The 26,433-nt window shown below is 46.9% G+C and overlaps 2 protein-coding genes and 1 long non-coding RNA gene across 3 annotated transcripts in view; 2 read left to right on the top strand and 1 right to left on the bottom strand.

Annotated features, from left to right (window-relative positions):
• LOC307183182 overlaps positions 1–620 on the bottom strand; it is an 82,602-nt gene extending 81,982 nt beyond the window's left edge. Inside the window, exon 1 of the long non-coding RNA XR_013827401.1 lies at positions 432–620. This is a non-coding gene — a long non-coding RNA (uncharacterized lncRNA). The remainder of the gene's footprint in view (positions 1–431) is intronic.
• A 167-nt stretch (positions 621–787) lies between these two features.
• Positions 788–10,963, top strand: GRPEL2 (GrpE like 2, mitochondrial). Its single transcript, XM_079917991.1, has 4 exons — positions 788–888; positions 3,163–3,316; positions 4,268–4,349; positions 7,711–10,963. The coding sequence occupies exons 1-4, from the start codon at positions 812–814 to the stop codon at positions 8,073–8,075; spliced, it is 678 nt and encodes a 225-aa protein (XP_079774117.1). The 5' UTR covers positions 788–811; the 3' UTR covers positions 8,076–10,963.
• Positions 10,964–12,937: 1,974 nt separating this feature from the next.
• Positions 12,938–24,952, top strand: PCYOX1L (prenylcysteine oxidase 1 like). The gene is made up of 6 exons (XM_079918919.1): positions 12,938–13,555; positions 17,060–17,266; positions 19,109–19,283; positions 20,996–21,207; positions 23,409–23,549; positions 24,017–24,952. Exons 1-6 carry the CDS (start codon positions 13,231–13,233, stop codon positions 24,673–24,675), a joined length of 1,719 nt encoding a protein of 572 aa, XP_079775045.1. The 5' UTR covers positions 12,938–13,230; the 3' UTR covers positions 24,676–24,952.
• The last annotated feature ends 1,481 nt before the right edge of the window (positions 24,953–26,433 follow it).

Here is a 26,433-nt window from a genome sequence, read left to right on the forward strand (position 1 = left end):
TTCATTAAGCATGAACAGGCAAAAAAAAAAAAAACTCTGCCCTAATGCAACTGACACGTTAGTGAGGGGAAATGAGAAAATACACATTTTAAAACACAGTAAGTCGGGGGGAAAGGGGGAACTGGAGAAAAAAAAGCAGGGAAGAGTGATGGGAGATGAGAGTCAGGCTTCGACTTTTTTAATTCCTCAAGTGCTCTGGCCCTGCCTAACCACCGTCTCGTGTTGCTCCCCCGCTTCCTCAAGTACTTCAGTGCCTTACTCGCAATACCCCTCTTGACTTTGCAGATGCTGTTTCCCTCTACCTGAACCAGCTGCCTCTTCTTTTCATCTACTCATTATTCCGCTTTCAGTTCAAAAGTTATTTCCTTTGGGAAAACGCCCCACACTCGGCCATATCGTACTCTAGGCTTCCGCAGCACCAAGCCCCTCACCTTTAAACACCGGTCATATTTTGACTTTATAGGGCGTTAGCAATTGTTTGTTGTGCATAACTTCATGTTAGCTCCTTGAGGGTACAGCTGTTATTCCCTTTGGTCGCCGCGAATTCCGCGCGTAGCATGGAGCCCACTCCCTTGTGACAGGAAACCAACCTACTCGCCGAATACGCAGGGGGCCGGAAGGGTTGCGTTTCGTCTGAAGACCGGGTAGGAAACGGCGCAGGGACAACCCGACTAACAGCGTTCCCATCCGGGGCCCTGAGAGAGAAAACCTTCCCGCGAAGGCTGCCGGGAAGCGTGGTTTTTGAAGCGAGCGTATCTCGTCACTTGGGGCAAGTGCGCGTGCGCAGCCTCAGTCAGCCGAGGTGGGGAACATGGCCGTGAGGTTCCTGTGGGCGGTCCGGCGGCGGATGCAGCCCCTCCTGGCCTCGAGGGGCGCGTCAGATGGCAGGTAAGCGAGGCAGGCCGGGGATCCGGGACGTGAGGACGATGCAGGAGAAGCGATCCGGAGGGGCGATTTTAGGCTGGAGGGCGAGAGGACCTACCAAGCCTCTCGGCCGCTACGACTGGGCGCTCACGGCCCCATCTTACAGAGAGGGAAACTGAGGTCTACAGCCTTGCCTTCTTGCCGGGCCGAGGAAGGTGGAAAGATCCGAGGTCACGCCCTCGGAGGTGAGAACTGTTATTCAGCCCGAGCGTCGATTGAATTGGGGATGTACCCTTCCCATCCCCTTCTCGACAGCTTTGGTGTCTGCGGGTAATTTGGGATTCTCTCCCAACACCCTGTGTGATCGTATCTGAGCTTCACTTTACCTATCGGTAAAAGGAGGCCGTTGGACTTGGTCTTTACAAACGGCCCTTCCACCTGCCTTCGGGAGTTTGAAGTTCCGGTTGCTACTTTTATCCATCAGTTGCGACTTTTACTGATCATTTATCAGTATGATAAGAATAAAAAAATATATTTTTATTCTTCCGTTTAATTGAGGAAACTGAGGTTTAGAAAAGTTGAGTAACGTCTCCGAACTTAAATACTCATGAGGTGGTGGAACCCAGACCGGAAACCAGTCAGGGCTGTATAGAATCGGCCCTTTAAAATTAGTGACCAATGTTACTTATTCTTAGAGACTATTCCCCGTTGACAGTTTATTTATCGGAAAGAATAAAAATTGCTGAGTAGGGGGATGGATCAGGTTGGATCTCTGAAAAGTAAATTAAATTACGGTGAAATCCAGAAATTTTGCATAACTATCTGTCACCTTTTTAACACACCTGACCCAGCACTCGGGTGAGAGGTTGAATTCCGGGTTTCAAGCTTTTTTTTTTTCTTTCCTAGTCTTTTTGACAGTTTGTGGTGTAGGGAAGTGATCAGAAGGAAAATGTTCGCTTCTAATAAAATTTTCCCGACTCCAGTTCTGAAACAGTAGCAATTGAATGGATGCACCGCAACTCCCTCTTTCTCACGACTTGGGCCCTGGCCGTGTGCCCTTTCAACTGGCCCTGAGGATATCTTGACCTCCTTTCAATTGGATAAGTGTAGTTTGTTAGCAATTTAGGAGGAAGGATCTGTTTCACCCTGTGTGATGTGTCCCAGATCTGTGGTGACCAATTTTCGAAATAAAAATGTGTAATCTTGTGTAATCTGACATCAGATCATAATAACTGAATTCAGGACTGGCCTGGAAGATAAAAGTAATCTTGCCCACACCCTTATACTGATGGTTCCCTCTTCCCTTTCTTGAAGTAAACTCCTTTACCCCCTTTAAGCCTTTGCTTAGATTTCACCTCAGTGGCCACTTTTCAATATATACCAGTTTAAATAAATAAACTATTTGTTTTAAAGACCTTTTGCGCTCACAGATTTCTTGATGGTTTTACTTCATATTACGTTATGATGATCCAGGAGGTGTAATGGAAACTTCCTTGAACAGGGGTCTCAGAACTGCTACAATCCAAGATCTGCAAACTAGCCCCACTCTAAACTTTTTATGTGAACTGAACTATATGTCTATATGATCTGTTTTATTCACCTGTATATAGTTCACAGTCCACAACATATAGTAAATGTTTTATAAGTTTTTGATTGACTTGATTTTACATATAGGTGAGCTCCCAACTCATTTTCTCTTAGTGTAGGTTCTCTTCCATAAAAGCCTTGCTTTTACTTAGAGCTTGTGATCAAGATGGCTTTAGAATTCCAGGCCTCACTCCAATTCGATAAGGTACCTTTACTGGGCTTAATTTTCCCCACCTATAAAATGAGGGATTGAACCTGAACTGTACGGCTCTTTGTTTTGAATTCTCGCTTCTGATATTGCCCTGCTGGTTCTAGGTATTATAATTTCGTTTTCTCTTGCTGACTTTTGTGTCCCCACTTCCAGCTATTTCTACTGCCTGATGCTCAGTATCCTGATTCAACAATACTAACTATGTAATCTTGGGCAAGTCATAAGCCTCTCTGAGCTTTGGTTTTCTCATCTATAAAATAGGGATGATGATAGTATTTATCTCACATGTTGTAAGATGAAAAGATGATTTAAGTAAAACCCTGTCAACTCTGTCTGGCATTTAGCAAGCACATTATAAGTGTTTGTATTGTTAATGAGACTGAAAGCACTTTGTCTAGAGAGAGTCAATCTGGGAAACATTCCAGCCTCTGAACCTGGTTATAACTTCAGCTGTTTGTGACGGCATTTCTTCATAATGCACCACCTCCCTCCCACTTTAGGGGATGGCTGCATCCTTTCAGCACTGCCACCCAGAGAACCGCTGGTGAAGACTGCAATTCTGAGGACCCTCCTGATGAACTTGGGCCCTCTCTTGCAGAACGAGCCTTAAAGCTAAAAGCTGTTAAACTGGAGAAGGAAGTCCAGGATTTAACAGTGGGTAGATTTTATATTATCTGTTCATATATTCTGTAACATATATCATATTTTCTATTATCTGTTTATATTATCTATATGCACATCTTTTCTCTGATTTAAATATCCACGTAAAGTTTTTTAAGTTAGTTTTTAAACTGTTTCTTCTAATTAGCTCTTTACCCCTCTTGCTAGATATACTAGGCAAAATAATCTGTACTAGTTCAAAAACATTACTGACTACGGATACTCATCTCTTTTCAGTTCCCTGGTGTCACAGTACTTAGATACCTGATATTTTGGTAGCTTCAAAGGAGGTACAGTGCCTGGCATGTAGTACACACTCAATTAATATTTGTTGAATGAGTGAAGTCATTTATCATTGTATTCTGCCAATCAGACTACCTCTGGCTTACTGTGCCAGTACTAGACTGACAGACTTTGAGAAAGAGAAATAATTAGAGTAATTCCAAAGCAGGACCGCCCAAAAATGGTAAGGGGTTTGGAAAGTGTGTCTTGTGAGAGGAATGAAAGGAACCAGGGATTATAAAAATGAAAGAAGAAAAGACTAAAGAGGCTAAATAATTGGCTTAAATTGATGACATATTTTTAAAACTTACTCGGCTATCCTAGAGTTCAGTTCAACAAAAGAAAGTTGAAGAGTGGCAGTGTTGCCTGAAGGTGAAAAAGAAAGCTTTTTCTCAAGATAATGAGCTTGAAAACAGTTGTTCTGTGTTCAAACTGGCAGCCTAAATGACAGCCTATCAGGGCCGCTATAAAGAGAGATTCCTGCTATGACTGGGAATTTGGAGTAGCTGATCTAAGATTCCTACACAACTCGTGTTGTTGTTGTTGTTGTTGTTTTAATAAAAATCTATACCAAGGGTGAAATTTGTAAAGTAAGCAAAAAGTTTCTTTTCCACCAGTAGGCATTTGTTTTCTTATCATTTTGACTTTGCTTTTGATGCTCAGGTGAGATACCAGAGAGCTATAGCTGATGGTGAAAATATAAGAAGGCGAACCCAGAGATGTGTAGAAGATGCCAAGATATTTGGTGAGAGGTTTATTAATAATAAAAATACCTTTTAGTTTAAGGGCACTTACTAGCAGTTGTGCACACTGAACTTAGCAAAAGACACATCTGGGTCCTTAACCAATCCTGCCCTTCCTCTATCCCCCTAGGCTTTCTGCTCTGCTTATTGGGAATGTTGTCAAGTGAACCATTTGCTAAAGTAATATTTGCCTTTATTTTCACCTGACATTTGTTATTTTATTTTTCAAGCATGTACAGTTAACATTCTAGTGCCTATACAGGCAATTCGGTTTAACTCATTAATGAACAAGTGAATCATTAAGATGTTCAGAAGAGAATCCAAAGAGCAGACACATAGGCAATCATAAATGCTGAGATTTGCTTCACATAAGCAAAATTGGTCCATAACCATAGTTCAATAATCAACTGTATCTCCACCAGACAGTTTTCACAACTATAGACAAAAATCATTTGCATTACTGTCAGTGTTCTACAGCTTGCTGAGTTATAACTCGAAGGTTCAGACCACATGCAATCAGATAACCCTGAAAGCTGTGCTAGATTGAATCTATTTTTTCACTGATGGCATTGAATAATCTTTTTGGTCCATTTCAAAGTCGTTCAGAAATTTTTTCCTAAATGCACCACTTCTTGTTCCAAATCTGTTCACGAAAATGTTAATTGAATAACGGATTCAAGAGTAAAGGGCAAATCTGTGATTACTTGCTGTACTCACAGTTTAATATGGAGCATTATACTTTGACTACACATAGAATGGAGTGCTTGAGGGGCCCTTGGATTGCATCTAGTCCAGTCTCCTCTTATAGGCAAGCTAGAAAAAGTTATTTGACAACAGGTGTAGATATGAATCCATTGATTCCTGATCCCTAATCTATTATTCTTTCCCTTATATCACACTCCTTCCTGTTCTCTGGATTTTATCCGCTATTTGTACAGGGGATTCACTTCATTCCTGTCCTGTCCAACCCTAGTCCTTTGGCTTAGCCTTCTGCTTTTCGTTCAGTGCTGTAGATACCATGTTTCAAGACTTGGAGTAAATTCTAACCCCCAAAGTGTATTCCTGAATAGCTAAATACTGACCCCCCAATTGTGTTCCTGATATTTCATCCAAGTTTTAGTCTCATATTTCCAGCTATCAGGGCTCAGTGGCCAAGCCTGCCACCTGTTAGTCCATATATACAGTTCTGAATTTCATCAGAAAAAATTTGTGGAAATTTATTTTCTCTTTTGTTAAATAATCACCTACATAAGATGCTTGATTTTGCCTCTTGTCCCACAAAACGTAAAATACGTACTATATGGCCCTTTAGAGAAAAAGTCTGCTGACCTCTAACCACAGGGAATTTTTGTAGCAAATAGAACAATTGTGATAAGGGGAAGACTTCCTGCCTGCTTGCGGGGAGCAGGGTGAGTTGGCTTACCACAAGTCAAGCTTCGATGCTTTAGGAACTGGCTTATGTCAGTTTCCTCAAGAATTAATAAGGTTCTCAGGAACAAATACATATTATATAAACTCAAAAGAATTTGGTAATCTAATTTGTTAATTTATAGAGAAAAATGTGTCAAGCAAAACATGAAGATTGCTCAGTGAGCATGGAAGTAGAAAAAAAGAAGAAAGCTTTCATTGTCATTAAATTAACATACAGCATAGCATGACGACTATCCTCCTTCCAGGGACAGTCTTGTCTCCGTAACCCATTTTCTCTTAAACAGGTCACAGAGATCCCTTTTTTCCCTCTAAGAAATGTTGCGGACACCAACCATCTATTGAAGTAACACAGTAATAGGAATAGGATCAGAGACTGAACCCCTCACTGTACAGACAAGAGAACCTAGGCTTCTGTTTACCCAAATTCATACAGCTTTACTGACTAGAAGCCAGAACTTTTTGTACCATGGCAATGTACAAATCAGTCCAGCAGCTTACAGCTTTCAAATTCAATTTGAGTATTTGTCTTCCTTTGTATAGCCAGGGAAAGCCTTTGATGTCCCTGATTGATCTTTATCAGACAGTCTTTCCTCTTGGATGGAATTCCAAATTTTATCAGTATACTTTTCAAGGCTTTAGCTAATCTCTTCTACCTTTTCAGCTGATGTCATTAACAGCCATTAATATATATGGCTCCCATCCCTCATAGTGATGGGAGAGGTATCTTGTGGAACTCACCAAGTCTAGTTCTCTGAAAAGGCCTGCTGCTTTCACTCTTTCCTCTCCATTGCCTCCTCTCCTACTCCAGGCCATATTATACCAAGATTACTTCAGTCGGCTCTCTTCCATTTCTTATGATATCTTTTCTTCTCACCCATCTGTGATGCCCCCAGCACCCCACATAAATTGTGTATGTTACTAGACAATTTGACTCCTCTTCCACTTGTTTTGCTCAAGCAGCTATAATGGATTTCTATTACCCAGAAGTTAAAAGTAGAATTTTTGCCTCTCTGTCAGTCATTCCTTCCCATCCAGGCAGTACATACCTGGGAAATCTCTCCTCTGTTATCATCTCTTTTATTGGCTGCCTGCTTTGACACAGGGCCTTAAACCTGTCACTGGACCAAAGCTAGATCAACAAAGTCCTTCGCCCCTCACCAGCTCCTACCAGGGCCTTTGTGTTACCATAGGTATCTGTGATGATGATGTTCCTTATCATTTCTGTAAGAAGAATGAAGAATGCAGCATTGGGAGTAATGAGATTTCTCAACAACTGAGTTCACTTTTATAAAGTTTATGTGACTCTAAAAAGATTAGACAAGCTTGGTGGCCTGTCTTCAGCAAGTGTATATAACTTCATAGTAGGCATTAAGAGACTTACCTCATCTGTGGAGTATATTTTTTTCCTGTTCCTATTTAGCTAATCCTCAAGAATAAACCACTCTTTGACTCCTCCTTAGCACAGTCTTGTCTACTATTCTTTTATTATTCCCCCATCAATGAAATACTAGTGTCTTGTTCCTATTGAGAATGTATGCCTTTCCACAAATGAGACAGTCGGGAATTTTCAAAATATTCATAACTTAGTACTAAAGGTGAATAGCAACAAACATACAAGAAGCATATAAGTCAAGTTTTTAAAGGACAGGTTTCTGAACCTTTTGTATATAGTCTCACCTAGTTCTTGGGTTGTAACCATCTTCCCCGTTTCCCAGAATACTTCCTAGTCATATGCCTTCCAAGAGAAATGCTGGCTCATCAGTAGGGTTTCAGGGGTAATCATTGGCGATGATCCCTGAATCCTTTGTGGCAATCTTTACATTTCCTGGGGTACCTAGTATACCAGCCAGCTCTCTGAGCCTTCCCCAAACTGCACCCTCAAGAGCAGAGGGGTTTCCTCACAAACAGTAAGAGTATTTGGTTTCTCTGTAGGAATTCAGAGTTTCTGTAAGGATTTGGTGGAGGTGGCAGACATTTTGGAGAAGACTACAGAGTGTATTTCTGAAGAAACAGAGCCTGGAGACCAGAAGCTCACTCTGGAGAAGATCTTCCGAGGCTTGTCACTTTTAGAAACAAAGCTGAAAAGCGTGTTTGCCAAACATGGCCTGGAGAAGATGACACCCATTGGTGACAAATATGACCCTCATGAGCATGAACTCATCTGTCATGTGCCGGCTGGTGTTGGGGTGCAGCCTGGCACTGTGGCATTAGTAAGGCAGGATGGCTACAAGCTTCATGGCCGCACCATTAGACTTGCCCAGGTGGAAGTGGCAGTGGAGTCTCAGAGAAGACTATGAATGGGCCCAGAGGAACTGAATGTTCTCCCGGAGTGCAGTCACCTGTGATTCCTTTATTTATTAAACTAGGTTTGTATTGTACATGAGGTACTTCATGTGATCTGTTTTGGATTTAGTCATATTGGCTTTATTTCTAAGATACTCTTTTGATTTAATGTGACCTGTTTGGTCTCATCAGAAGTCTTGCCATTGGGCATTTGAACAATGTGACAAGTGTTCCTGTGGCCTTATCAAAATACGTTTAAGAAAATTATTTTTAAATTGGTACTCTGATGACTTTCAATCCAAAATTTTTTTTAAAGGTGGAAATGAGTATATGTTTATGTATTTTCAACTAAATGTTCCTTACTAATGGTCCCTATAAAAGGAATTATATAGAATCTTGTATTTGTGGGAAAAGGAGATGGTAGGGATTGGTTTAACATTTGGGTGCTAATGATAAAGCTTTATAGTTGTATGAATTTAAATCATTTCGGTTGATTTTTATGCACGTAGATTTTCAGGACTTCCCGTTTTTATTTTATTTTTCTTTTAGCCATCTTTTGTCCTTGTAGTTCCTGCCAGATAGACTTCATATTCACACTCATTGTCCCTTTTCAAATCCCATTTACAAGGCTAATGGCCCAGGCAAGACTTGGAAGGCAGAGACTGGCAAGAAATCAAGATACCAGGTCCCTTTCAAGCAAGTATGGCCAAGAAACCTTGTGCTTTCTTTGTTGAGTTATCTTCAATTTATTTTCAGCCTCCTCCCTAGGTATATAATCATTTCAGGGAAATTGAGGCAGCACCAACAGCTAAAGACCTAAATTGGTCTATATAGGTAATTTACCCACAACTTCTCTTTCCACCAGCCCTTAAATCTTCTGCCACTTTGTCAGATTTACCTTATGATCCTTTATTAGATTACGTGGGGAGGTGGTCAGGACAAAAAAATGTTAGGTTCCCATGATTCCTCATTAGTTATGCTAGGTTTGGGGTGTTTTTTTGGGGGGGGTGGGGTACTCACAATTCACTACCTCTCTTACATTGACAAGCATTATTTCCTAGTTTTTGTGTCTGTCTTATGTCACATGTGTAAACATCTAGCTCCCCTTTTATGTACTGACCTCCTAGAGTTAATGAGCCTATGTGTATATTTTTTATTTCAGTCTTGCTTATAGATAGTGTTCTGTAAAAAATTTATTCAATAAATGAGTTAGTGAAAGAATGAGATATATATATAGATAGATATCTATATATCTATATATATATCAATTGGACATTAGAAAGGAGGTCATATGGTTATTTTAGTGTTAGAAGCAGCCTTCATGGTGATCTAATCTCACCCCTTCAGCTTCTTCTGAAGTAGGAAAACATAGTCCTTTTAGGACTAGACTCAAAGAAAAAAAAAATCTCTAAAACTAGTAAACTAAATTTTAGTGAGAACTTAAGTAAGAAACAACTAGATATTAACTTCAGTCATTTAAGATTTAACAGTTCTCTAAGAAACATGCAAATATGTCCCCAGCAGAGAATTAAATGTTGTTAGGTGTCCAGATTGCCCAGGTTTAGGTTTAAGTTACTTACACATAAAATAAATCCATTCCTACTAGAACTCTATGACCCCATTCTGTGGGGTGGTGAAAGTTATCCTCTTAGACATCATAGATAGTTCTAGCATACTACACAAGCATGTATCAACAAAGCATCCCCCAATGGGTCCTACCACCTCCACCAGATTTAGACACTTAAACAAATACATGCTTCTAAGATGCAAGCAAAAGACTGTTGGTGAGATTTTAAAACCAGAACCTCTTTTGTCATTCCACTAAGTACATACTGTAAATATAATGAGCAGTCAGATTTCACAATAGGAATTTGTCTTTTTTTGCCTTCATTCCTTTGAGATTAACAAATAGTGACGACAAGAAAATGAGCCAATTATGATTTCCTTTGTGTTCTTGGATCACTAGCTATCATTACCAGTGAATTAGAATAACCATAATTTTAGGTGTGGAATGTTCTGATTACTTGAAGAGTTTTTATTCCTTGCAACCTCCTGTTTTAGCAAGTAGACTGAGAATAATTTTAGATTCTTCTACTATTCAGTAGTTTTGCAGACTTAAAAGTATAAATTTAGAAGATGGAGCTATAACAGTGAGAATCTCAAAATGCTGAAGGGCTTTCACGAGCCAGTGCAGCATAATAGAGCGTAGTAGGCTTAGTAGGCATCAACTTGAACATAATTCCCAGCCTAGTCACTTCACTCTTCTGAGCCTGCTTCCACGTTTGTAAAATGGTTATAATTCTCAAAATATTGTGAGGATTAAGCGAAATGTGCAAATTGCCTATTACAGTAGGCCCTCAAATATTTATTTTTATTGCCTTTTATTATACACATTGTTTTTCGTATGTTTTTATAGTTGCCTAAAGTCTAGGGGAAGGGAAAGACTGGTTAAGTGGTGCTTGACTATAAAAAAAAATGGTAAGCTAATCAACCACAGTGAACTTATTTTCCTTTTAGCTTCTGTTTTTTGTGTTTGTCTGTTTTAGCCATAACAAGGAAATCTACATTTTTAGACTGGAGAAATAAAATTGTTTCAGTGCCCTTAATTGTTTTCATCTTGATGGTAAAGTAAAAAGACGTCATTGGCTTGCCGATGATATGTGTAAGGAAGCTTTGACTCATTTGAAGAGGGATCTTGATGCTTTAGTACGCAGATTTTACGACTCTTTTGTGGATTTTCCTCACTGCCATAAAGGAATTATTCAGTTTGATACTGATATAAGCTTGTGGTGCTCTTTCATGGCAAAGGATTTAATAAGTGAAGAAGGGTTCTTAAACACTAAAGCAAAATCAAATAAGGAAGGCTAAGGATGAAATATAATCTTCAGAAACAACTTTAATAAAACCTTAATTGAAATAACTGTGTTTCATGTGTTTAGTGTCTTTGTCTGCCAGATTCATATTGTGTATTGACGTGGTCACTTCACTAATTGCTGACCCACCTTATTGACACTCAGTGGAGGTACCAGCAGCCCAGCCAAGTGGATGCAGTGTGTGCATTCCACACCTTGCCTTGGTGTTGAAGTCTTGTCTGTTCTTCTGCCTCCTTGACTTGCTTCCTTCTGATTTCTATGTATTTTTTAGATCTGGACTCCTCTGTTTCTGCCTTCCTCTCTGGCACTGCCTTTTCTTGTGCTCGCTTCTTGGTTCTAATTGTCTTACCTGCTTTAATCATTTTCACTTGAACTGCAGGACTTCTGACCATCCTCTCAACCAGATTACTGGCATGTGGCTTACTGCTTCCATAAGCCCTTCCCAACCTTTGCCTGGCTTTTCCTTTACCTCTGCTTCTCCACTGGCTTCCACATACCCAGCCTCCTGGCTAAGTGCCCCTCTTTGGAACCAGCCTTTCCTGTAGTTTTGGCCTTGCATTTTCATCATTCTTCCAGTCTTGTCTGCATACCCTGGCTCCATAATCCATTGTTCCTCATACTCGCAGTGCTAGCTTGTAAGTATATTCTTATTCCTGTCCACTCAGACTTTGTCCACATTCTCAAATTCACTGGAGGTTTTCAAACACGACTCCAAAATCTCCTTGAATCTGGACCAATAGAATATAGGGAAGTGACACTGCTGGTTTCTGACCCAAACCCTCCTGTCTCTGGATGCTCACTCTTGATACAGCCATCAAACCAAAGAGTGAGCTCAAGTAGCCTGTGGAGTGGAACTGAGGGCCATGGCTGAGCTTTCAACTGACAGCCAGCAGCATCCTGCCAGCCACCTCAGTGAGCCACTTTGAAAGTGGACTCTCCAGTCCCCAGTGGAGCAGCCCCACCTGACATAACATGGAACACAGATGAGCTGATCTCACTGATCCCTGCCCAAAGTGCAGATTTATGGGCAAAATAAATGATTGTTACTTTTAACCACTAAGTTTTGGGGTGGTTTGTTATGCAGCAATAAATAACTGATTGAGTCACCCAGCCTCACTCCCAGTCAAACTACTAGTTTTGCACCTCGGCCACCAGAATTATGCCTCCTTGCTTTTCCTCTTAAACAGCCTTTTTGAACTTGTCCTACAACTTTGATACACATCATCGATGTGTTGTAGGATTGGAAGAACTTCCTAACAGAAGAAAATACAGCTCTAGAATCTAGAGTTACCGAAGACCCTAAAATTAAAAGCAAAGTAGAGTCAAGTTGAGTTTTAAAGTTAATATGATTTTACCCAATTAAAATACTGCAAGAATTATATTGTTAGCACATAAGAGAACATGGCACAAAGTGATGGTGAATGCTTGTTTTAAAAGATAATTTAAGGGAATATCTTGAGTCTGGAAATGAACTTAAAAGGTTTTCCATTCTAACACAAATATTGCCAAAAAGTTTTTCTTTTTAATATGAGAAATGCATGTTTATTCATCTACTGCTTTACTAGTAATCTAGATTGGCCCTGTTAAGACTCACAGAGCTGGTTGGAAACTCAGATCTATGCCCTTTTACTATTCTCCGAGTCCCTTCCATTTCTTCTGAGCCATAATCTGACTGAATAAACATGAATTTTCCTTATTTTATCCTGAAACTCATCCCCAATTTTATTTTCTGCTAGAGGAAATCTGTCCTTCATAATGTGGTAAACTAGCCACAGTGAGCTGCTCTTGTTTTCTGAGAGGGTGAAAATGGGAGCTTATCCCTTCCTTCCTACCTTTCCTCCCCTATGAAAGGAGAGTGGATGAAACTCTTACCTTTTGTTTTTAAGTAGAAGGCAGAGACATAAACTGTATGTCAGAACTGCAAATACACGTAGTAACTAACAGCAGTCTTGAAAGCATCTGGCCTTGTTTCAGCATACGCTGAAACAAGTAGCGTCTAGCCATCCCGACTGCATGACTGGTCAGCAATTTCCAGCACTTGCAGACACTGCCAAGTGATTTCACATCCCCTATCTCACGTGATTGCCACAACCACCTAGAAAGGCAGAGCAGGGAAACAGAACGAGACACCGACAAGGCACGCTACAGAGCCACTAACGCTCAGAGGTTGGATTGGAACCGAGATCGTCAAAGCTTCAATTCTTTCCCTGCCGTCAATCCCCCCGAGCTGGGCCCTGGTCCTGAAGCCGAGCGCTCGAAACGCGCACACCTGCGCCGGAGCAGGACGAGCCAGCCAATGAGGAAACCGAATCCAGGAGGCGGGACGGAGAAGCTGCCAATGACAGAGCCTGCCCCCAGAGAGATGCGGCTAATGAGGGCCTCCTGCCGGAGAGGGAAGGCTGATTGTCCAATGAGAGGCTGCGACCAGCGAGGCTGGAAGGCGGAACAGCCAGTGAGGCGCCGGGCTGGGGCGGAGAGCCCAGCGCCAACCCGCGACTGCCCGAGTACCAGCGTGCTGCCCCAGTCGCTGCCCGCCATGGCCCGCGCTGCCCGGCTCTTGGCCTCGCTGGCCGCCCTCCTCGCCGCTGCCGCTACAGGCGATGCCCGGCCCAGCAAAATCGGTGCGGGAAGGACCGGGTGGGGTGCTGATCTGGGGACGGCTGCGAGGGAAAAGGGTTGTGAGCCGGGAGTCTCTGGATGGGGGAAGGGGAAGGCAGCCGGGCGAGGGAGGGGTCCTCGGGAGAGGAGCTGGGTGGAGAAGAGCCGAGGCATTGCGACTGGGCGAGGAAGGGGACCGCAGTAGGCAAGGTGCTGATGGCGTGGGCTTGTGTCCAGGGCTACCTGGAGCGGAAAAGAGGCTTGGGGCAGGACTGGTCACCGATCTTACCGGAAGGTCCAGGGTCACTGAGCATCTGCCGTGGATCTGGCTCTTTGCCAGGTGCCCCCAGGACAGAGATTCTGGCCTCTCTGGTTGACGTCATCACACAGGTTTATTGAGGGTCGTCTATGTAGCAGGCACAGTGCTCCACAGTTCTGTGTGGAGAAGAGACTGCACAATACAAGGAAGTTAGTGCTAAGGCTGAGAAAGCACTGTGAATTCAGAGGAGGGGCGCTTCACCCCAGTCTTTGTGGGCTCTGGGAGGTCTTCCTAGAAGTAACATCTAAGCCAAAACCTCATGGAGGGTAGGAGGCAGTTCTAGGGGAGACAGAACCCATGGTAAGTCCTCTGGGGATAGATTTGCTGAATGACAAAGTGGGGAATTTTCAACAGCAGTCTTCTTACTTATTTGCTTTCTTTTGAAATTTTCAAACATAGACCAAAGTTGAAAGAATTGTACAGTGATCACCTGTATACCCAGCATCTAGATTCTGCCATTAAGAAACTGCTACTATATTTGCTTTATCACATACCTATCACATGTGCATTAATCCATGTTACATTTTAATGCATTTCAAAATAAATTGCAGACATCATGACATTTTGCTAAATACTTCATCATGTATATAATTGACTAGAATTCCGTATTTGTTTACACTTTTTACCTCTTAACATTTGTCATTTTAACTTTACGTGAATCAAAGTTTTTCAAGTCCCTCGTATATAAAATTCCCATAGGAAGAGATGCTGGGCTTCTGGTGTGAAGGAGGAGTCCCTAATCCACTAGGCTGCCCTCTGTGCGCTCTAGGTGGCAGGGAGGGATGCCCCATGGGAGCACCACGGACTTAATAGGGCCAGTGCAGTGCTAAGGTTTGGATTACCAAACCACAGCTCAGGCCATAAAGGGTTAAGACAGGCTGAAGCATGCCAGAAATCAGTTTGGGACTGAACATTTAGGGTTTTCAGAGGAAAGAGAAGCCTGAGAGCTGGAGTGGCCAGAGAAGGCCTAATGGAGGAGGTGGATTTGGAGCCAGAAGAATTAGGCAGGCAATGTCTTGAGATGCAGGGCCTCTCCCATCTCTTGGGAAAGGGCAGCAGAGCAGGACATTTCTCACTGAACAGTGAAGAAGGGGCAGGGCCTCCTCACAGCTCTACCATTTCTGGCAACGCAGAACTTGCTGCCTTCCTCATTCCAGCCAGCCCTACCCACCTCACCCCAGGCATCATCAAGGCAGGCTACGTGGCAATGCCATGCTGTCCTGTAGCTTTCCTGATTGTCCTCAGCCCTCTGACAAGAGCCTCTGTCTGTCCGTGGTGGTTTGGACTCTACCCACAATGGGAACGAGGAGCTTCCTGTTAAGATGGCTTAATCCTCAGGCTGCTGCATGATCAAATCTGAACACCTCGGTGTGGCACTGGACCCTTTTTCTTTTAATTTTATTTATTTATTTATTTATTTTTGGCTGTGTTGGGTCTTCATTGCTGTGCACGGGCTTTCTCTAGTTGCAGCGAGCGGGGGCTACTCTTTGTTGCTGTGCGCGGGCTTCTCATTTCTGTGGCTCTCTTGTTGTGGAGCACAGGCTCTAGGCGTGCGGGCTTCAGCAGTTGTGGCTCGTGGGCTTCAGTAGTTGTGGCACATGGGCTCTAGAGCACAGGCTCAGTAGTTGTGGCGCACAGGCTTAGTTGCTCTGCGGCATGTGGGATCTTCCCGGACCAGGGCTCGAACCCGTGTCCCCTGCATTGGCAGGCGGATTCTTAACCACGGCGCCACCAGGGAAGCCCACATTGGACCCTTTAAACTCCCCCATAGTTCCACATGTGACCATGCTGTTCTCTCTGCAGAGAATGTGTTTCTGCTCACTGGCAAAGCCTATTGTGCTCCAGGGTCGTTGCTTCCCTGTGAAGCCTGGGGCCCACACCCTCAGGCAGAATTCACTGCTTCCTCAGGATTCTCTGGAATCCTGCTGTTGCACTTGGTCACACGTTGTCATTGCTAATAGTGCATGAGTCTGTCCACCCGCTCCCCGCCTATGCTCAGGGGGACAGGAGCTCTCCCTGTTTGATTCATCCTATGTCCAGCACATCTTACCACAGACCAGAGAGTGGGTGTCAGTTTGTGGGTGTTGAATGAGCTGACTCTCAATGAGGTGAGGTCTTCTGCTTCCCTGTAGTCCTTGGGCAGCTTCCAGGCCTTGTGATAGCAGTTTCTCTGGGGGGGGGTGGGGGGGAAGGGTAATTTGGGGCTTGGTCGAAAATGGAAGTGGTAGGGAGCACATTGGTTTAAAACGTTAAGGGCATTCTTGGAAGTGGCTTTGTAAACACTGAGAAGAAGGAAGTAGTTTGTTCTTTCAAGATGCAACAAATAGTGAGCTCTACTGCCTGCCAGGATCTGGGGACATAGGGACCTGCCCTCAGACCTTAACAGATCATTTGAGTATAGTGTGCCACAGACTAGGCCAGGGTAAGGAGAGTGCTGTGGGACTATGCAGGAGGGACACTTGTCTGAGGCGGGTCAGGCAAGCCAGCTAAAAACTACATATAAGGGCCACAGAGGTCAGTGAGGCAAAGGGTGACAGAGCATTTCTGACAAAGGAAGCAGTGAGGGCAAAGGCACAGACATGAGAGAGCAAAGTCCCATGCTCCACAGCAAAAGAAGTCAAGACAGACAAGAAGGTGGAGTGTTGCAAGGGTGAGGCAGGGAATGGAATAAGTAAATGGAGCCCAGATCATAAAGAACCGTGTATTTTTGCCTTCTTGACAGGAGCCTGTGGTCTTAGGGACCAACATGGGTCTAGTAAGGACAAATCACACCAGCTTTATCTCATTCTCTTTTTGAGTAGGTTACAAGACTGTCAGATGAGACGAAAGCTGTGTCTTAGATATGTGGTGGGCAAAAATTGTGGGCAGCATGGCCATCCATTTCAGTAGTTTCATACCTGCTTTACTGTCCTCTCAGTGCTATGGAATGATTACTATCTGTTTGGTCAGTGGTTCCTAGCAGCACCTCAGAGCCCTGTCCAATGAAACGCTTTTCTCAGTGACTTGGATGAGACTATTGATGGTATACGAACCAAGTTTGCAACTAACAGGAAGGCAGGAGGCTGCAGATTTCCTTTCTGAGATGTTAAAAGCCTATGAGATGCAAATACCTGGGAACCACCGGCCCAGGAGGCTGAGAAGGCGTGACCCGCAGTCTCACACCCATGCTCTGTCTCTCCCCACGCCTGCCTCCCGGGCCTGCTGACAGCCGTGGTTGGAGCCGGAATTGGGGGCTCTGCCGTGGCCCATTTCCTCCAACAGCACTTCGGCCCCCGGGTGCAGATCGACGTGTTTGAGAAGGGGACCGTGGGTGGCCGCCTGGCCACCATCTCGGTCAACAAGCAGCACTACGAGAGCGGCGCCGCCTCCTTCCACTCCCTGAGCCTCCACATGCAGGGCTTCGTCAAGCAGCTGGGTGAGTGCGCCGTCCTGGGGCTGGCGGCAGCCCTCGGGCCCTTCCCAGATTACCCTGATGGTCAAGGCCGGAAGGTCATATAGCCCAATCTCCTCGTTTTACAGATGGAGCAGCTGAGACCAGAGAGGGGAAGGAACTTGCCTGAGGTTACACAGTGAGTTAGTTGCAGAGCCGGGATTAGAACTCAGGTTTGACCTCTCCCCCAGGCCAGTTTCTTTCCCTTTCAATTTGCTGCTTCTCAATAATCATAATCATAATGGCTTCCACATGGTGTATGCTTGCCAAGTACCTGGCATCCTTCTAGGTGATACATAGGCATTACCTCCAATCCTCCCTACCAGCCTGCAAGATGGGTATTGTATCTCCTCCCAAGGAAACTGAGGCTCAGAAAGCATATACACCTCGGCTAAGTCTCTGCAGCTAATAAGTGAGAGAACTGAGATTCAACCGCAGCAGCATCTGTCAAAACCACAAATACGGGGCTTCCCTGGTGGCGCAGTGGTTAAGAGTCCACCTGCCAGTGCAGGGGACACGGGTTCGATCCCTGGTCCGGGAAGATCCCACATGCCACGGAGCAACTAAGCCCGTGTGCCACAACTACTGAGCCTGTGCTCTAGAGCCCACGAGCCACAACTAGTGGAGCCTGTGTGCCTAGAGCCCGTGCTCCGCCACAAGAGAAGCCACCGCAATGAGAAGCCTGCACACCGCAACGAAGAGTAGCCTCCACTCGCTGCAACTAGAGAAAAGCCCACGCGCCGCAACTAGAGAAGGCCCACGCACAGCAACAAAAACCCAGCTCAGCCAAAACTAAATTAATTAATTAAGTTAAAAAAAAATACATATACGGTTGGATGCAGAAATTCCATTTCTCAGAAGTGATCCTGTAGGTGTACCCGCAGATGTTCAGAGTGGCAGGCACAAGGTTGTTCATTATAGCATTGTAATAGCAAAAAGTTGAAAATATCCCACCCACCCACCCACTGGGATCTGAGATTAAACAAAGTATTGTTTAAGTACACAGCCGACTGTTCAGCAGCCAGAGTGAGGAAGTCCTGTAGGCCCACGTATAGAACAGTCTCCAAGATACATATGTCAATAAGGTGCAGACCAGTGTATATAGTATGTGGGGGTGAGGGGAGGGATAACTCAGAGATATGTACACATTTATAAGTGTTTGCACAAAATATCTCTAGAAGGATGCTGCAGGAATATACTTACTGGTTGCCTCTGGGTAGGGGAACTTCGTGGCTTTGGGACAGGAATAGGAGGGAAAGAAAGAAAAACCCGTGACTTAGGGCAGGTCCTCTAATCGCTCAGCCTCACTTTCCACATCTTTACCTGGGGTTGCTAACACCTGTTCTGCCTCTCCCGAGGCTGTGAGAAGATGAAGTGAGATACGAAGACCCAGTGCTCTGTAAGTTGTAGAGTGCAGGCAGTTGCCAGGAGCTGTGATTCCTTCCATGTGGCCTTGGTGCCCAGGGCTGCCATCTCAGAGCAGGCCCTGTTGGCTGTCAGCCCCTGGATGGTCCAGGATGACGTCTGAATTTCCCTCACTCGTGGCTGAGTGGATCCCTGTTGGAAAAAAATATAAAATGGTACATTAGTTTAATTTTCATTTCTTTGTTGACTAGCCAGGCCAGATATCTCCCCAGTGTATTGTGTACTGTTCTTAGACAAGCAGCACAGATGCACAAACCGTAGTGTTCATATTCCCTTTGATGGAGCCGATCCATGTGCATCCTTCAGGACGGCCCCTGAATCTAAGCCTCAGGAATCGCTAGGTTCCCCCGGGGCGGGGGGTGCTCCGAAGGGGACCTGAGGGCCTCCTCCTTGTCTCCTCAGGGCTGCGGCACCGGCGCGAAGTGGGAGGGAGGAGTGCCATCTTCAACGGGGAGGACTTTGTGCTGGAGGAGACTGACTGGTACCTGCTGAACCTCTTCCGCCTCTGGTGGCACTACGGCATCAGCTTCCTGAGACTGCAGATGTGGGTGGAGGAGGTCATGGAGAAGTTCATGAGGTAGGGCTGGGTGGGGTGTGGGGAGAGCATTCTAGAAGGAGAGAGGAATAGAGGTGCCGCAGGAACCAACATGACTGTACACTGTCCAAAAGGAAAAGGTACTTGCCGGGTGTGAGAATTCCGCCCAGGCTCCGAGCACGCCCGGCGTGGGCAAGGTGCTTGCTTAGTGCAGCGGTAGTTGGTCTCTCGCGTTGTCACCCTGGCATCCTCTTTCCCTCAGCTAAAAGCATGGGTTGCAAACTCAGCCACCTTCAAGGGCCCACCTGGGGTATGAATAAGTAAAGCAGTTGGGTGGAAGGGAAGGCTAGGGGGTGAGGGGCCCTGAAGAGCCAGGCCCCCCTCTGAAGGGGCGGCCGCTCTCTGCTCGAGCCACTGGTGGCCATGGGGGAATGCCATCTTCCAGTGTTTCAGAAGAAGCTGGAAATCCAGTTATATGTGAAATCTCCCAGTTTTTCAGTGTGCACAACCAATTCATCTTATAAGGCAAATGAAACATATCTGTCAGCCACAGGCAGCCTGTGGGCCACCATTTACAAACTCTTCTGTCCCCCAGTCCCACCATGAACAAACAGCTTTCTTTACCACCTGTCTCCTCCTTGGGTCCTGGACCCCTCTCCATCAACTCCAAATAACGAGGACAAGTGGGCTGCTGTCGCCCTGTCCACCTCTCGTAATCCGCTCACTCACCAGGCGGGTACGCAGCTCTCCCCCACAGTCCTTCCTGAAGGTTCTCCCTGTTTCCTGGCCCAGGTGCAGAGGCTGCAGCATCAGACCCTCAGTCGTGGTCTCTAGGCCTCCTTCCTGGTTTTTGGCGCTTCTCCGCCCTTCCCACTCCTGTAACTATGCTTTTCACGGCCCTTCTTCCTTATATTCTCCGGGTGCCCCCAAAGCCATGTCTTCACTCCTCTTTCCTCTTTCTTATATTTTTCTCCCTTGTCAATTTCATCTAAACCCCCAGGGCCAAGTTCTCCTTTTTGTGGGAGACAGCCTCTACCTGTCGGCCCCCAGTTTCCCCTTAAGTTCCAGACCCACTAACTAATCAGTTTCTAACTGCTTTGTGGATACCCCCATCTGGGTGTCACGTCCATAACCAAACTCAACAGGTTGACAGAGCAGCCCAAGCAGAGGCAACTTTTTCAAAGGCCAGCCATCCAAAAGTCCATCAGCAGATTGTTCCAGGCAAATGCCAGCCCCTGAGATGGGGGGAGTTGTGGGAGAACAAGCCATTATCGAGGGGGTGAGTGGGAGGCCTGCTGGACCGAGCCGGACAGCTTTGACATAAGGCAGTTGCCATCGGGTCTGATGTGGTCCTAGAAGCCACTTCGGGCAGAGCCGAAGTTGCTGGAGAGGGGATGTGTCAGTGGGGGCGGGCATAGCCCACTGCTTGGCAGTCCCAGCTGAGTGAGAAGAGGGCTGTGACCTCAGGCAGGGAGTGGCTTGAGAGGTGACATGTTTGTCATTCAGCAGAGCCACGATGTGAAGCCAGGTCTGGTGGGATTCCAGAGTATTTGCCCTTCCCTCTGGGCTGTCCCTCTAAGTGAGACAGGCCGACTACAACCAGCGAATAGGCCATTACCAGCCTCCTCTCCCACCCACTGCATGGAGAGGAGGCGCGGGTCCCTGCTGGGCCCCCCCAGGTGCAGTGACCCAGCAGCAGGTGGCCAGCTGAAAGGCCTTTCTGCACAAGGGCTCTGGCTCCACTTGTCTCCCAGGATCTATAAGTACCAGGCTCACGGTTACGCCTTCTCGGGTGTGGAGGAACTGCTCTACTCGCTGGGGGAATCCGCCTTTGTCAACATGACCCAGCGCTCCGTGGCCGAGTCCCTGCTCCAGGTGGGCGTCACACAGCGCTTTATCGATGATGTCGTCTCCGCTGTCCTGCGGGCCAGCTACGGCCAGTCAGCAGCGATGCCCGCCTTTGCCGGTGAGCCTCCAGCCCTCGGCCTGCCCACCTGCCCTTCCCTGGCCCTCCCTGTAATAACCTCACATTTACCCGGCTCAGTACAGTTGCCTAGCCAACACTGCCCCCTCTGATTCTGGCATCTATCCTCCAAGCTGTCAGGAGATGGTATTCATCCCACTTCACAGATGGTGAAAGGGAGGCTCAGCTCTCAGGTCCTGTGTGTTTTTACCACTCCTGTTTGGATCGGTTTCAGGAGCTGTCCCGTTGAGGCCTCTGGGCCCCTGGGTATTTATCTGTTAGAGCACCGCATCTTCCCAGCTTATTACTGGGGCAGGTGGGCACATGTACCACCCACCATCCTCCAGCACAGGCCACAGATCTGCCCGAGAGTCATCAGGGCATGTCTTCCCCAAGGCATGATGACCATTCTGGGCCTTGAAAGATGCTGTAGGATTTTGCTGGGGTGGTGGAGGGGCAGAGAGCGGCAATCAAGGCTGAGGAGCTACACGGGCACTCAGTGGCCTGCTTGGCTGTGTCCTCCTCTCCCCCTCCTACCATGGAAGGCCCAGGCTCGGTCCTTTGTCCTCTTCTGCTCTCAACTACTTAGCCTCCCTTGGTGAGCTCAGCCAGTTTCAAGACGTTAAATTCCACCCACCTGACTCCCAAATATGACCTCCAGCCCAGACCTCTCTCCAAAAATGCAGGCTCATGTGTCAGCTGCCACCCTTGTGTCTGCACTGGAAGGGCTAATGGGCGTCTCAGACTCAGCATGTCCAAACCTGAGCTTCTGATCTTTCCCCTCGAGCCCCTGCCCCTCCCAGCGTCTGCCCAGCTTGGCTGGTAATTACTCCTTTCCATTGCTCCAGCCAAAACCTTGAATCATTTCTTTCTCTCATATCCTTTATGTCATATGTCAGGAAATCCCATCTGCTCTACCTTCCACGTATACCCAGAATCTGAGAGCTTCCCACTACCGCCTCGTCCTTGGTCTAAGCCACCAACATCCCTCAGCAGGATTACTGCAGCTCTCCTACCATGTGCCCCACCCCCTGGCCCCCCAAGCTCAATGCATCAGCCAGATGATCCTTTTAAAACAAAAGACAGATCCTGACAGGCCTGCATGTAAAACTGTAATGGCTCCCACTTACCTTCAAGGAAAACCCAAAGTCCTTCTAGTGGCCTGCAGGGCCCTACATGGTCTAGGCCTCACCACCTCACCACTCCCTCACCCCAAACCAGCCACTCTGGCCTCCCTGCCGTGTCTCCAACGTCCCAGGCGCACTCACACCTTGAGGTTTTTGTGTGGCCAGCCCTCTGCGTGGAGCATTCTTCCCTGAGACACAATCATGGTAAACTCTCGCTCTCCCATGTCTTTGTGAAGATGTTGCCTTTTCATTGAAGCTGCCCCTACCCCTCCTGCCCTGCAGGTATCATCTTCTAGCAGACTGCTTGATCGACTTATTTGATCTCCTCCCACTAGAAGGCAGGCTTTCCAATGGGAACCTCTGTCTCCTTCGTTTACTGACGTATCCTTACAATAGTGCCGACCATCATAGGCACTCAGCCCATTTTTGCTGAATAAATGAATGAAAAGGTTTATAATGAACAAGCACCTCCCATATGCCCAGGATACTATTCCTCTGGCTCTTGGCACTGCTAGCTCCTGCCCACCCTTCAGGTCCTGCCTCGTTTCACCTCAGCGAGACTACCCTGCTCACTCTGCCGGTATCCTGTATGTATCCTTCAAGATATAATTCACATACCACACAGTTCACCCATTTAAAGTGTAGGATTCAGTGGCTTTCAGTATATTCACAGAGTTGTGCCTCCATCACCACAATCAATTGTAGAACATTTTCACTGCCCAAAAGAAACCCCACACCTATAGCCATCAGTTCCCCAACATCCCCCAGCCTTCCAGCCCTAGGCAACCACGAATCCGCTCTGTGTTGCTATGGATTTGCTCAATCTGGGCAGTCTGTGTAAGCAGAATCATACAATCTGTGGTCTTTTATAGTGGCTCTTGCACTGAGCCTAATGTTTTTACTTCGCAACATTGTGAATTTTGTTGCAGTTATTTGTGCGTGTCGTCTCTCCGCGCCCAGGGTTGGGAGGAGTCTTGGCCTGGGAGAGAGGCCCCGGTAGGACGGTGCTGGACTCTCCAGCCCACCGCGCAGTGGTTCTGAGAACCCACTGGCCGCCCTCCCTCCCCCTTTGCCCAGGAGCCATGTCGCTAGCCGGGGCCCAAGGCAGCCTGTGGTCTGTGGAGGGAGGGAACAAGCTGGTTTGTTCCGGTCTGCTGAAGCTCACCAAGGCCAACGTGATCCACGCCACGGTCACCACTGTGACCCTGCAGCAAACAGGTGAGTAGACAGAGCAGGGGCCATGGCCACTCCATTCCTAAACAGTGAACACTTCCACCTCCTCTGTCCCTAAAGCCCTGGTTTATGACCTGCTGGGGAGTGGTTCCCAGCACTGCCGAGTGACACCAGAGGGCACTGTTGCCCCGATTCAAATGTCAGAGCCAGAAAGCAGAGACTTGCATTAATCTAGTCCCATTCATTTGACCACTGAGGACTTTGAGCCACAGCCTTGCCCACGTTCCCCCAGCTAGTCAGAGGCAGAGCCAGAGAAAGAGCTCGGGTTTCCTGACTCCAGTCCAGGGCTCACCCTGCAGCCACACCAGCACGGAAAGACTGGGACCCAGCAGCTGGAAAGCCCAGCTGCACCCATTGAGGGTCTCGTCCCCTCAGTGCAGGGCCCCAGATGGCAGGTAAGTGGGGAGAAGCTGAGAAAGAAGCGGGCTTTTGTGCTCTCTTCCCTCTCCTAGAGGGGAAACCCTTGTACCATGTCAAGTATGAGAATGAGGTGGGCACAGGCTCTGATTACTACGACATAGTGGTCATCGCCACCCCCCTGCACCTGGACAACAGCAGTACCATCACCTTTGAAGGCTTCGACCCACCCATCGATGTCGTCCAGGGCTCCTTCCAGCCCACCGTCATCTCCTTGGTCCATGGCTACCTCAACTCTTCCTACTTCGGCTTCCCCGACCCTAAGCTTTTCCCCTTTGCCAGCATCCTCACCACAGACTTCCCCAGCTTCTTCTGCGCCCTGGACAACATGTGTCCCGTCAACATCTCGGCCAGCTTCCGGCGGAAGCAGCCTCAGGAGGCCGCCGTGTGGCGAGTCCGGTCCCCCCAGCCCCTCCTTCGCTCCCAGCTGAAGACCCTCTTTCGCTCCTACTACTCAGTGCAGACGGCCGAGTGGCAGGCCCACCCCGTCCACGGCCCCCGCAGCCCCCTCCCGCGGTTCGTGCTGCACGACCAGCTCTTCCTCCTCAACGCCCTGGAGTGGGCGGCCAGCTCCGTGGAGGTGACGGCAGTGGCTGCCAAGAACGTGGCCCTGCTGGCTTTCAACCGCTGGTACCAGGACCTAGACAAGATTGACCAGAAGGATTTGATGCACAAGGTAAAGACGGAACTGTGAGGGCTCCAGGGAGAGCTGGAAACGTCCAGCCCCCGCTCAAGACGGATCCCGCCCCCCCACGCAGCGGCCAAGGTTTTACAAGCCACACTCACCCACAGAGCCCTTCTCTGACCCCTCGTGTGTGGAGGGTCTTTTCTCTCCATTGTGGGTCCTGGTGACCAACTCTCTGCCTCTCCATCTTAAGGATTTTCACAGTGTTGCTTCTTTTGAAGGGGGAGAGTAAGAGCGGGGGAAGGACATTCAAGCCAATGTATTCATTTATTTATTTTTTCTAAGAAGAAATAAAAATCCATCTTAAGCTGCTTCTGATTTGGTTTTCGAACTAGGAGACAGTGATAACTATGGGAGGGAATATAAGGCAGAGAACTCTGAATCCAATTTCCTTATTGTTTTCCCCTGCCTACTCCCAACATGTACCTGAGGCAACACTTACAATGAAACATATGTAACCAGATGGTTACAAATAGAGGGAAGATGAGAAAACATGAGACAGGATTAAAGCTCCTACTTAACTGTAGGCTTGCTAGATGCAAGGTACCTAGTTAAGAACTTAATAGACACCATCCAAGCCTCTAGAAAACACTGCATATTGGAGGAGATGACTGTGGTAGGATACAAGGAAGAAACGGTTACCCCAGCAGAGCTGGCAGTATAGCTCCGAGCTTCCTGGTAACCAGTGGGAAAAGGGAAACATAGCAGGCCAAAGGAAGAGGAAAGCTTTTCCTTGGCACCTGGAAGAAGTGACCATTCTGTCCCTTAAGCAAGAGTTGAGGAGTAATACCATGGATCTGTCTTATAAGAAAACAAGTTCCCAGCTGGTGGAGGGCAGTCCTGCCTCACCCCCAAGCACTCACCCCAGAAGAGGAAGGGGAGAAAAGAAGGTGCTGAGATGGAGTTCTTCGGAGGTTGGATGCCCAAGTCGCATCCAGACCTGCTAAATCTGGCTCGGGGGAGGGCCCAGATCCCCAGGATGACACGCCACTGCCAAATGACATTGACATTGTGAACTCCCAGCAGGAACAGCCCCAGCAGGCATCCAGCTAACTTCCCTCCTTTGGTAGGGATGGAGATAAAAAGTCCAAAGTGAGGAAAGAATTTGCCCAGAGTCTCTGGATGAGTTCATAGAACGGAGCTTAAATCTTGAATGTCTCAAAAATTAATTGAATTCCGTATGGGGCAAAATACCCTTCAAGGAGGCAGAGGCCCAAACTGCCTCTGAAGTTGTTTTTACTATGCGGAAGTGATGGTAGTAAAAGAGATGGTACCTTTGAAGTGCAAGTAGTGTGCACTCATTGGTCACAGGAAATATGAGGCTGACACATCAGTAAGAATGCTTTTGGTTGCAGTAGTAGAAAACCAAATTCAAACTAGCTTAAGCAATAAAAGGGTCTTATTGCTTATCATAAAACTCCGGGCACAGGGCAGGCATCGAGCACTGTGGAATGCCAGCGTGGCCTTCACTTCTCTCATGGTCAGAGATGGCCATCAGAGGGTCTTCTCCCATGGCCCCTGAAGCAAAGTCTGGGCTCTGGGCCAAACTGGGCCCCTACTGAACCAATTCCTGTGGCCAAGTGAATGCCACATGCTGATTGGCTTAGGATTCAGCTACTGCACCAGTGCCTGGGACACAGGCGATAAGATTAAACCGATTGGCTTAGAACAGTCAAGTCTCACCCCCGGGGCAGAGGTGGTCTCCAAACTCTAAGATCAGAGGGGTAGAAAGGGTGTTGGAGAGCAGTACACTGACAACCAGATTCA

Source organism: Stenella coeruleoalba, assembly GCF_951394435.1.
Source record: "Stenella coeruleoalba genome assembly, chromosome: 3".
NCBI classification, from domain to species: domain Eukaryota; kingdom Metazoa; phylum Chordata; class Mammalia; order Artiodactyla; family Delphinidae; genus Stenella; species Stenella coeruleoalba.

Bases quoted from the DNA above. Each gene is read 5' to 3' on its own strand.
- GRPEL2 (XM_079917991.1), top strand. From the start codon at position 812: ATGGCCGTGAGGTTCCTGTGGGCGGTCCGGCGGCGGATGCAGCCCCTC. The intron at 889-3,162 runs GTAAGCGAGGCA...CTCCCACTTTAG, and splicing joins AGGGGCGCGTCAGATGGCAG to GGGATGGCTGCATCCTTTCA. The intron at 3,317-4,267 runs GTGGGTAGATTT...TTTGATGCTCAG, and splicing joins AGGAAGTCCAGGATTTAACA to GTGAGATACCAGAGAGCTAT.
- PCYOX1L (XM_079918919.1), top strand. From the start codon at position 13,231: ATGAGGAAACCGAATCCAGGAGGCGGGACGGAGAAGCTGCCAATGACA. The intron at 13,556-17,059 runs GTGCGGGAAGGA...GCCTGCTGACAG, and splicing joins TGCCCGGCCCAGCAAAATCG to CCGTGGTTGGAGCCGGAATT. The intron at 17,267-19,108 runs GTGAGTGCGCCG...TTGTCTCCTCAG, and splicing joins GGGCTTCGTCAAGCAGCTGG to GGCTGCGGCACCGGCGCGAA.